The sequence below is a fragment of the Engraulis encrasicolus genome, chromosome 20 (genome assembly GCF_034702125.1).
Source record: "Engraulis encrasicolus isolate BLACKSEA-1 chromosome 20, IST_EnEncr_1.0, whole genome shotgun sequence".
NCBI lineage: Eukaryota > Metazoa > Chordata > Actinopteri > Clupeiformes > Engraulidae > Engraulis > Engraulis encrasicolus.
In genome coordinates, this window is record NC_085876.1 from 16,956,514 (window position 1) to 16,969,013 (window position 12,500).

At 43.9% G+C, this 12,500-nt stretch overlaps 1 protein-coding gene across 3 annotated transcripts; it reads left to right on the plus strand.

The window, feature by feature from the left end:
• The first annotated feature begins 1,041 nt into the window (after positions 1 to 1,041).
• Positions 1,042 to 5,904, plus strand: LOC134435758 (uncharacterized). Of its 3 annotated transcripts, none has more exons than XM_063184798.1 (2): positions 1,042 to 2,391; positions 5,223 to 5,904. In XM_063184798.1, the coding sequence occupies exon 1, from the start codon at positions 1,386 to 1,388 to the stop codon at positions 2,382 to 2,384; it is 999 nt and encodes a 332-aa protein (XP_063040868.1). In that variant the 5' UTR covers positions 1,042 to 1,385; the 3' UTR covers positions 2,385 to 2,391; positions 5,223 to 5,904. The 3 variants fall into 3 exon arrangements, with proteins under 3 accessions (XP_063040868.1, XP_063040867.1, XP_063040869.1); XM_063184797.1 differs by having other exon boundaries at positions 5,230 to 5,904; XM_063184799.1 differs by lacking the exon at positions 5,223 to 5,904 and having other exon boundaries at positions 1,042 to 1,658; positions 1,782 to 2,466.
• The last annotated feature ends 6,596 nt before the right edge of the window (positions 5,905 to 12,500 follow it).

The window sequence follows — 12,500 nt, forward strand, 5'->3', positions numbered from 1 at the left end:
AGAGAGGGAGAAAGGGGGAGGGAGAGAGAGAGCGAGAGAGAGCATACAGACAGCTACAGCTACATACCGTACGTAAACCTGTTAAAAAAACACGGAAGACAGAGCGTTGGGGAAAAAAGCAGACAAGCACAGATAAACCTTAGACAGAGAAGCACAGAAGAAAAACATAGAAAGACAGATAAAGAATGAGAGAAGCAGAGAAAAGCTGAAATAAAAGTGAGACAAAGACACACACAGAGAAAAGCGAGGCAGAGGTAAAGGAGGGGACAAGTCCCAGGGAGCAGATAGCAGCAGCAGCAGGGCTGGACTGGCCATCTGGCATAGTGGGCATATCCCGGTGGGCCCTGCATCCTTGTGGGCCTCTATTTTCAGAAATGTAAAAAAATATGTGTATATGTGTATATATATATATATATATATATATATATATATATATATATATATATACAAAGCGGATTCCAAAAAAGTTGGGACACTTTGTATTTTGTGAATAAAATCAAAGTGCTGGCATTTTCAAAACATCTAATATGTTAATAAGGTAGAGCATTATGTACAGACAACATATCAGTTGTTAAAGTCGAGCAGAATTATTGTTTTGAGGTAATTATGTGATCATTTAAAATTTCACCCTTGCAACAAATCCCAAAAAAGTTGGGACAGGGCCAGTAAAATGCTTTTTATATTGGGTACGACTAAAGACAACTCAAGGGATGAGACTGAACAGTCAAATACTTTGACTGATGGCATAATTTTATTCAAAAATTAGATATTTTGATATGCGAGACGTGATTTAGGCAGCTCAACTGGTGTGTTCTTCAACTTGTTTACCTTTTTGTTATGCTTAATATGTGGCATATCCTGACTGCAAGAAAACAATTTTGTGACCTGTTTACTCTTATGATGGAACCACACTGTTGGAACATAGTTGAGATTGAAATTTGCCACCATTATGGGGCAATATCTAAAGGCGATGCTCCAAAATATAATGCCTTGGTAGCTATGTTTGCTGTTTAAAGTCTGTATGTATCATTCACTTCCGCTTCCGGATCAAGCTATTCCCGTCGAGGAGCTACTCGGACGAAATTAAGTTTCTTCTCGTTTTTCTCCTAAAAGCTTTGTCTGAAACTTACAACTACAAACAACTGATTCGATGTAGTGTTACTTTAGCGTTACCTTGTTATCACTCTTACAACAACATAAGCACATAGGCTAACCTCCCCACCATCCAAATTTTGCTTTCCACCAGGCTAGCCTACATAACTTTTTTTTTTTTCGCGCCGAGCCCTACTCGGCTTTAGTTTCACCTCACCTCATAGTCAATTTTGCAACACTACACCAACTATCTCGCAAAAATAACCTTTTCTGCTGCATCCGCAGACCTAATTATGGCCAACTCTACCTGCGCCTGCAGTGATCTAGCTAATGCTAATGAAAGACTAGCCAAAGCCAACATGACGATTGAAACACTTAGAAGTGACATTCGCCGGCTACAATGCGAGGTAGTCATAAAATCCCATAACACCACGTTGAAACACCAAACCAGTAATACTAGCGCCAACCTAACTACACTATCTTTTTTCCCCAGCCACAGCAAACACCAGCCGAAGTCCCCCCCGAATCCACCGTGCTCCACTCCCGCGCGTCGTAGCTGGACGGAGGTGGTTAACGGCGGCAGGGGAGTACTGCAGAAATGTTCACCACCTCTAGTGACTAGCAATCGTTTTTCTGTACTTGACTCAGTCATCGATGCAGAAACTGACCCTGTCCCCCCCTCCCACCAGGTGCCCAAGCCTCTACCACAAAGAGTGCGACCCAGAAGCCGCCGGACCCTCGCTACCCCCAGGCAAATCACCCGAGAGCAGCCTGCCCATTCAGAACCCCGGCGACCATCAACAGTCCTCATAGGATCTTCGATGGTTCGCCACGTAACCCTACGAAACGCCCAGACGTGGTGCCTACCTGGAGCTCTCGTAGCCGATGTCCAGTCGAATGTGCCGGACGCGCTGTCACAGTATCCTACTGCCACAACTCTCATCGTCCACGCAGGCTCCAATGACATCCGGCTGCAGCAGTCTAAAAAACTTGAGTCCGATTTCCTCTCTCTTATTAATACCCTTCGCAGCACTGGAAAAAAATACGCTATCTCAGGCCCCATCCCCTCTGTTTGTTTCTCTGCCTTCCAGTTCTCCCGAATCCGCCAACTGCACGTCTGGCTGATGAGACACTGCCGCCAAGAAGCCATTCCCTACGTTGACAACTTCTCCGCTTTCTGGAACCGCAGAAACCTCTTCGCACGAGATGGAAGGCACTTAAACAGATCTGGCGCTCGTCTCCTCGCGACCAACCTAGAGCTGACCCTCGAAGCCCATCGGTCCTTGGATTGACTAACAGGTGTTTCAAATCCAAAGCACTACACCAATTTAGACACTGCGTGCCCAACAGAGAGTAGGCCTACCCCACTAGCCATCCACGCTGTCACTACCCGTAGGAAAGCTCGCAGATATAGACCCTCTGGTTGTGTACACAACAACCTAATTACGATTGCACCTGAACGCATAAACAATAGCTCTACTACTTTGAATGTTAATGCTGCATTACTTAACGTGCAGTCCTTGACCAACAAAAGCTTCGTAGTAAACCAGCTGGTCTCGGACAAAAACATAAGCTTTATGTTCCTTACCGAAACATGGCTTAAAGACGACGGGGCTGCTACTTTTATTGAGGCTTGCCCTTCCGATTACAAATTCCTTCACGCCCCGAGACCAAAGAAACGAGGCGGAGGCGTAGCCATACTTTTCTCCAACAAATTTAATTGTACTAAGATGAATCTGGGCTCTTTCTCTTCATTTGAATACATGGCAATGAGGGTCCAAGCAAACCTCAAACTGATCATTATTGTTCTGTACCGTCCACCGAAATTCTCTTCGTCATTTCTATCTGATTTCTCCACCTTCATGTCGGACGTACTTACTAACTATGACAAAGCAATAATTGCTGGCGACTTTAATATCCACGTAAATAAATCAGATGACGCAATAGCCAAGTCTTTCTTAGACACATTAAATGGATTCGGTCTCGTCCAGAATGTTACAGAACAGCCTACCCATCGAAAAGGCAACACACTTGACCTTGTTATTTCACATGCACTTGATATCAATAATATATCGGTCACGGACGTCGGCCTCTCCGACCACCACTGTGTGTTTTTTGATTTTGACATTTCAACACAAATTAGCACACCCAACAATGTCATTCACAGACGACGCATTAATGCCTCTGCTGAGCTTAAGATTTCAGACCTCATCAAATCAGGTGACCTACTAAATGGTCACTGCACACCTGATGAAATGGTTGATAGCTTCAACAACAACTTAAGAGGAATTCTAGATAACATAGCTCCAATTAGAACGACGACAAGAACCAGAGCTAGGTATTCACCTTGGATGAATGACTCACTTAGAGCCTTAAAAAGAAAATGCAGAGTAACCGAGCGTCTTTGGAGGAAAACTAAATTAGAAGTCCACAGACAATCCCTTAGGGATGAGATCTCCTCCTACAATAATGCGGTACGCTCAGAGAGAAAAGCATATTTTTCCAAAATCATAACAGACAACCAGCATAATGCGAAAGTTCTTTTTTCCACTATTGACCACCTGCTTAATCCAACACATAGCAATAACAACCTAAATGCAGCATCACATGCCAAGTGCGAGGAATTTGCTAGATTTTTTAATAAAAAGATTGCCGACATTAGAGAAGGCATCCAAGGTGGAAACGCAGCAACCTCTGTCGCCCACTCAGGCGATACACCGAGGGGAGGGTTAAACCCCCCTAGGAGACCTGAGAGCTTCCAAAAGTTTTGTCCAATTACAGAGGACGACCTCTGTAAAATAGTCAGGGAAAGTAAGCAGTCTACCTGCAGCCTTGACGCGATCCCCACATATCTGCTAAAAAACATACTTGGTTGCTTAGCAGCACCTTTACTGCAAATTGTTAACACCTCTATGCTTACAGGCATTTTTCCAAGCTCATTCAAAACAGCCATGGTAAAGCCACTCCTAAAAAAGACAAATTTAGATCAGAATTCTTTAAACAACTACAGACCTATATCAAACCTCCCCTTTATAAGCAAGGTACTAGAAAAAGTTGTATTTAAACAGCTTAATCAACATCTGGCTGGGAATGATATCTTGGAAAAATTCCAATCAGGCTTTAGAGCCAACCATAGCACCGAAACAGCACTAACCAAAATAATAAGTGATCTTAGGCTCAGCACTGCCGCAAACAAAGTTTCAGCACTTATCCTCCTCGACCTCAGTGCCGCCTTTGACACGATAGACCACAACATACTAATTGACCGCCTTGAATCTTGGGTAGGCTTGTCCGGTCACGTCTTAGAGTGGTTCAAAACATATATTACAGGAAGACAGTTTTTTGTCACCATCGGAGAATACGTCTCCAACAAGTATGATGTGCCTTTTGGAGTTGCTCAGGGTAGTTGCTTGGGCCCTCTCCTCTTCTCTCTCTATATGTTGCCCCTGGGCTCCATCATCAGAGAGCACAATGTTGATTTTCATAGCTATGCCGATGACACTCAACTATATATCTCTGTCGAGCCTAGCCAAACCACTGCCATTCATGCCTTGACTAAATGCATGTCTGCCATTACAGATTGGATGAACAGTAACTTCCTAAAATTAAATGAAGATAAAACTGAAGTGTTGCTCATTGGGCCTAAGAAAAAACGTGCAAAACTCCACTCAAGCCTAGGTGACCTAAGCATACACATTAAAGATAAGGTTACTAGCCTAGGTGTGGTCATAGACTCGGATTTGAGCTTTGAGCCTCACATCAACAAGATAACAAAATCTGCTTTTTTCCATCTTAGAAATGTCAACAAAGTGCGCGGCTTGGCCCCCGACAAGACGCTGAGAAACTTATTCATGCCTTTGTCACCAGTAGGATAGACTACTGCAATGCTCTCTTCTCTGGTCTCCCAAAAAAATTAATTGACAAATTGCAACTCATTCAAAACTCTGCGGCAAGAATCCTAACAAGAACCAGAATGAGAGAGCACATCTCTCCTGTCTTGGCAGACCTGCACTGGTTACCTGTCTCATACAGAATCGACTTTAAGATTCTGCTCACAGTATTTAAAGCATTAAATGGACTTGCCCCTAGCTATATCTCAGACATGCTCTCTTTTTATGCCCCTGCTCGAGCTCTCAGGTCCACTGATGCCAAGCTGCTAAGGACCCCCACCCCCCCGCAGAAGAAGATCGGCGACGCCGCGTTTGCCTGCTATGCGCCCAAGAGATGGAACGCCCTCCCCATCGAGATCCGATCAGCCACCTCCGTCGACTCCTTTAAGAAGCAGCTGAAGACCCACCTCTTCATCCTTGCCAACTCCTAGCTGCCAAGGCGTCATAGTGTCCCAGCCGCCGCAGCGCCCTTACTACTCGCAATCCAGCCCTGGCAGGGGGCTCCCCTAGGTGGCCGCTGGTCTCTGCCTGAGGTTTCTTCCTGACTACAGGGGGTCTTTTTTTCTCAGACCTCACCGAGCTTTTTTTCCCCCTCACAAACTATGAATCAAGCGAAAGGGAGTTTTTCCTCACCCCTGATGCCACCAGGGGCCGCACCTGAGCGCCCAATCTCTGTGTGACTATCTATGACTTATGATAGGCCCAGCCACTATGGACCTTACACATCTAAGAATCCTGGTCCTAACCTACGTTGACCTTATGACTCTACATTCTCTGTCTATCTCTTCTTCCTCTGCCTTCTTGCTTTTTCTGCCTCTCCTCTATACCTCTCCTTTTAAATCTATCTCTAACAATGTTTTTTCCCATTTGTTAAGCACTTTGAGTTACATGCCTTGTATGACACAGTGCTATACAAATACAATTATTATTATTATTATTATTATTTTAATGCTCTACATGAGTAAGAAGACCCTAACCAAGTCACCTCTGCACCCCCTTACCATCATATTTGCTGTCTTTCAGACTGACCACTAAATCAAGTTGAAGTATTCATTTTCTATATAACCTGGAGGGTGCATGACTCCATAATTTTCAAAAAGTATAAAATATTTTTCATTCTGTAATCAGAGGACAGTTTCACATGTCTTCTAGGTCCATAGAATGAGCTTTTCCGCACGCAACACTGATTAATGTCTGCATCATGTGCATTAATCAAGTGTTGTGTTTATGGTCATTTTTTCGAGAGCTGTCATTGTTGGAGTGTCATAGTTTGCTTATTTACCTGTAGTATGTCATGATCTCATAACTCGTGCAATGATTACACAGAACTCTATATTACGAAAATAGGCCTTATATGCCTGCAATTTTGATAATTCAATCTTTCTGTGTAATAGATAAGTAATTAGTCCCTCAAAATATTCGCTGCTGAGTGCCACAGCCTCTATGTGATGGTATTTTATTTGTGCATTCATGTTGGCAGTCAATATAGTTCCTTTTAAAATATTCTTCCTTGTGTAATTGTTAGAATTATCCAACTATTACAACATGTTTTGACCCTGTCCCAACTTTTTTGAGATTTGTTGCATGGGTCAAATTTTAAATGATCACATAATTACCTCAAAACAATAATTCTGCTCGACTTTAACAACTGATATGTTGTCTGTACATAATGCTATACCCATAGGCGGCGCTACAGCAAGACTCTTGGGGAAGCTAAAAAAATAAAAAAATAAAAAAGTGTGGGGGGGGGGGTGTGTGCAAACGTCATCGGAGAGACTGTGGTAGGAGGGTCTGTGGGCACTTTATCAGTCGCCACGCGAGGCCCTAATCGCAACTTTTGATATATTATCTGCATGACATTATATGTTGTTGAAACAAAATGATGAGCAAATAAAACGGAACATTTCCATGCGCAACTATGGGTCTTGCTCGTGCGCCAATGGAACTCTCAAACGCGACAGGCACACACACGCGCACACACACACTGGAGGCAGGAGAGGAAGACGGCTATTTGTCAGACCATGGACTATTATCTCCCAAAAATGTCTCGAGCAATCAAATCATACACCCGACTGTCCACACCTTTGTTTCTATTGACATTTTCATGCGCTAGGTCACTCTACCTCAGACCGGTATAACTCCCAATCAAACTCGTAAAACTAATGACGAGGCAAAATGCGCACACACGGGGGAAGACAGGAGAGCAAAGCCAGCTGATTGACCATATCATGGCCAAAAATATCACATGGGGCTCTCATATCCTACAAGGCTGTCTTCAGATGTCAGTTTTGCAGCCCAAATAATACAAATATGCTGTAATTTTGAATTTCTAGTTGAAGTAGCTTGTTATGTAGTTCGCTACATTTTCCAGATGGTTGTAACTAGCTTAATATTTCTATTGGATGTAGCTTGTCTAGTGGAGCTAAATGTTAGCTTACTAGGTTCACAATACAGGTCTGTGACTAGGTTCTACAAGTAGCTTGCGCAGCCAATGTTCTCGCTGCCTCGCACTGTACTGTCCACTCCAGTCACACGCAGATGCCCAACAAACGCAAGCGAATATACACATTACATATGGTAACTAAACCACCCTGGCAGGCCACCATGAATTCAGGAAATGTGTGCATTTTTGAAAGTGGTGTTCGCTTGGTGACAGGATAGCACAGGTGTTTTGCTTTGTGATGGCTAGTTAGACGGAAGACAAGTAGACAACTACATCGAACAACATTGACAACAACATTGCCACCAAATAGTAAACTTAGCGCTTCGGCGAGCACATCAGGGGGAAAAAACTGATTTCCTACCTTATTCTGTCCTGTTAATTCCTGCTACTTGAAGATAGAGGCAAAATGTCCATTTAGATTCGCCAAATAGGCTATCCATTTGATAGATGTAGTGTGGTTGAATAACGAATGCTAAAGAGGAAAATGTCAACATTGTGACCTATGGCTGGTGGAAAAAAAACGAATGATCTATAAATGAAATGCAGTGGAATCCCAATTTATTCTGGAGGTCATTGCTTTATCAAGATATTAAACATTCCAGATTTCATTTCATAAGCCACGAGCCAGCCTCACTGCCTGGCTCTGTTGAAGCCAGTAGAACTGACACCTGATTGGTTGGCCGCAGCATGACATCGCCGCAACGAGGCTAGATCTACTAACAAGGTGGATAGGCACTTCAGCAGGAAACCCTCGTTCTGTTTCCTTGTGTGTGTGCCTGCGACACTCCATCGCTGGATATTTAAAAAAAAAACATGATTTAAAAATTTCATTTCATTTATTTCTTATGACAACTTTGGGGAAGCTAAGCTTTCCCTAGCCTCTTAATAGCGCCGCCCATGGCTATACCTTATTAACATATTGGATGTTTTGAAAATGTCAGTATTTTGATTTTATTCACAAAAAACAGTGTCCCAACTTTTTTGGAAACCGCTTTGTATATATATATATATATATATATATATATGTAATTTTTTCCTTACATTTCTGAAAATAGGGCCCCACAAGGGTGCAGGACCCTGGTGAGTCAGTTCTGCGCCGCTTTAAGCAAAAGTGCCCGGGCCCTATTTCTGCCCCAGTCCAGCCCTGCCAGACAGGTGATGTGCTGTTTCTCTTGAGTACCCCCTCCTACCCACTCCTACTCTACTCTGCTCTGCTCTGCTCCACTCACCTCAGCTCTGGAGGGCTTAATAACCTACAAAGCCCCGAAGTCACAAAGACATTTGTCACCCTAGACATACCCTTGCATTTCCTCCCTCCTTCCCACTTTCACACCGTACCACCTGTGTGTTGTAACTCAGCATCACCTGACGTAACCTGGGCAAGAGGGAGAGACATTTTAGCTTTCTCAGAAGGAAAATGAAAAAAAAGAAACCAATAGGGAAAAAAATCTTTGCCCAGAGCCCTCAATAGGATTTACCTGCCTCTGTTATACAATGCTGTTCTCATCCGTGTTCCTAGGGGGCAGTGTGGAGCTCAGGGGAGCTGGGTCTTGACTGATGATGAGCTTAGCCTGTGCCCTGAGCGCCAGTGAGCTAGTTAAACCAAGAGCCATTTGCTCTCTCTGCTATTATGGGAATAGTTTCCTAATGAACCCTTCCTCCTCAGACGACGTGATTAATACCGGACAGGATTATATTAGCTGGGGGATGAGGAAGAGGGAGAGAGAGAGAGAGAAAGAGAGAGAGAGAGAGAGAGAGAGAGAGAGAGAGAGAGAGAGAGAGAGAGAGAGAGAGAGAGGAGAGAGAGAGAGAGAAAGAGAGAGAGATGAAAGAAGAGGGCAGAAGAGAGAGAGGGATGTGGAGAGGATGTGGGAAAGGGGAGAGAGAAAGAGAGGAGAGGGAGAAAGGAGCAAGCAGTGAGAGAGAGAGAGAGAGAGAGAGAGAGAGAGAGAGAGAGAGAGAGAGAGAGAGAGAGAGAGAGAGAGAGAGAGAGAGCAAAAAAGGATATATACATGGAAAGAGTTTAAGAAGAAGGGGAGACGCAACTTTGCTTTAAATCACCTCACATGAGATTAAACCAGCGTAAAGTGCTCGCATGTTAATTGCCAGCCTGCAGGACACACACATTGACCACAGTGGCTTCCACATGGACCACATGGTTTCAGTGTCACTCCTGAGAAAAGTAATTGTCACTCTTGAGATGATGACCTGCATGTGAATTCTATTTTGCTTTGTGTGTTACATTACGTTACATTATATTACATTACATTACATTACACTTTGCTGATGCTTTTTTAATCCAAAGCGATTTACACTTATTTTAAGGACAGGGTATTGGTTACAATCCCTGGAGCAATGTGAGGTTAGGTGCCTTGCTCAAGGGCACTTCAGCCATGGATGGAAGTGTAGGGAGGACAGGTAAGGGTCGGATTAGAACCTGCAACCCTCCACCAACCCTAACCGCTATGCTACGGCTGCCCAAGCCGTTTCTACATATCATATAGAACTGCGTAATCCACTAATGCACCATGCATAGAAAAGCACTGATACAAAAAAAGGTCATTACACATGCTACAACATACAACTAACGCATGCGAAAGCACGTCAGCAAAGAGCCCTGACCGTGACCACACACTTTCAGTGCCGGAGGTTAGAGAGATCGTTAATGCCACAGGCAGTTTGCAGGTGAAGACCAAAACAAAACAAAACAGACTTCACTGCTAAATCAAAATCAACTTGTTTATTCCCCTCACAGCTATATATTCAGAGACTGTCTTCATGTTTCACGTATGACTGGGCTGCATGCGTAGCTTGCATCCAAATCACGTCACCAATGAGTTTAGAGGCTAAGCCCCTTGTTTTGTTTTGTCTCATGTTAATTTCCCACCTGCTCAGCTTCTTCTTCTTCTTTTTCTTCTTCTTCTTCTTCTTCTTCTTCTTCTTTTCTCTCTCTCTCTCTCTCTCTCTCTCTCTCTCTCTCTCTCTCTCTCTCTCTCTCTCTCTCTCTCTCTCTCCACCCATCCAGAGAGGGAAAGACTCCAGGGATCACTCCAGCCCTTTAGCCATCAGTGAAACGGAGTGACAGATGCAAAGAAGGGGAAATGGAGGGATAGATAGAGGGGGGAGAAGAAGAAGAGGAGAGGGAGAGAGGGAACGAGGGTGGAAAATGGAATTGAAAGAATAGAAATGAGGCATCAAGGTGGAAGAAGGACAGGAAGACTTGAGGAGAGATAGATGGAAGGAGAGAGAGAGAGAGAGAGAGAGAGAGAGAGAGAGAGAGAGAGAGAGAGAGAGAGAGAGAGAGAAAGAGAGGGAGAGAGATAGAGAGAGAGAGAGAGAGAGAGAGAGAGAGAGAGAGAGAGAGAGAGAGAGAGAGAGAAGGAAGCTGTTCTGTACCTGAGCATATGGAGAGGGATTGAGACAGGGAGAAGGAGGCTATTCTCTACATGAGCACATGATTGAGGCTATACCTGAGCATATGGAGAGAGATCCAGGGAATAAGAGAGGGGTGGAGACAGGGAAGAAGGGAAGACTGGAGTGAAGATTAAGAAAATGGAGGATGGAGGGAGAAACGTGAGGCTGCACTTGAGTGAGTGGAGAGGCCGCTGTGTGGGGGTCATCTGTGGCTGATTACAGCTAAGATTTCACACCAGGAGCTAATGACAACAGGGGCCTAATATGTGACATCAGGAGCTAATGACAACAGGGGCCCTAAGATGTCACATCAGGAGCTAATGACAACAGGGGGGCCCTATGATGTGACATCAGGCGCTAATGACAACAGGGGGCCTAAGATGTCACATCAGGAGCCAATGACAATTATAAGGGGCCTAAGATGTGACATCAGGAGCTAATGACAATTATAGGGGGCCTAAGATGTGACATCAGGAGCTAGTAATGACAATTATAGGGGCCCTAAGATGTGACATCAGGCACTAATGACAGCCAACAGGGGGCGCCAGATTCCACTTCCACTTCTTCTCCCTGGTAACCATTGGCATGGAAACGTTTCACAAAGGCAGAGACGTTTAATAGAATCACCCCTCTTTCTCTGCAATTTTACTTGAATATATATCTCCAATGAGATTTCATACTTCACTTTTCACAAACTTTTGTGCTAGGTCATAAAAAGATAACAGTCCATTTTTAATTCTCCAAAAGGTCGCTGTCTCTAAATTGTGAGCTATATATTCCATTCCATTAGATTTCATTTGGCAGACGCTTTATAACTAAAGCGACTTTCAAAACACTGATTCAGCTCTGATTTCTGAAATTAAGTTTAATGTTTAATGTGAGTTTGGTCCTTCAACTGGGTTTGTGAAAAAGTAAACGGGCAGAGGAAATGTAGGCCTATTTAAAATGCAGTGCACTGCAGTGAAAGGCCAGGCGAGTCATATACGCTGACAGCGGATTTGCATTGTGTCAACATTTTCTGCAGTAAGCTGCCATCCTGAGGGCAAGGGAACGACGCAGTTCACCCTCATTCTAAAACCGTGGCAAACAACCCTACAGTAGTCCATTATGTGCATTTACAGTGTTGCAGAGGGGTGACAAAGTTCATCTCTGTGTCATTCAATGCCTTAAGTCAATGTCCAAAATAAATACATCAAAAATCAAAATGATGGTTAAGTTAGGTCATGGTTAGTGACTCATTGTCTATTCCTGAAGCTTCTATGGGCACAGTGACATAGCTGACACCAGCTGGAGTCATTCTGCTTGCTGCCAGGTCACTGTCAGTTTTCAGGATCAGTTTTATTTATTATGAGCCTTGAAAGCAGGCTTTTGTAATGTCTGCCTACCTGCAAGAAGGAGTTGAAAAGTGAAAATACTGTGCATGTGTCTGTGGTGTGTGGGAGTGAGGTCAATGAAGAACCTCGGTGTCCACATCCTGGAGTTGAGACCTACTGAATAAGGCCCTCAGTATGCTTGTTGTAGGATACGCGTGCAAGGGCACGATTTGTGCATGAGCATGTTAACTTGCGCAGTTCATGACAATTTTATGCGCGTTAGATACTGCAACCAAACAAGTGCATTAGGTGCGATATCTTCAAACTCGCTGGGGGCGATCGTAAGAA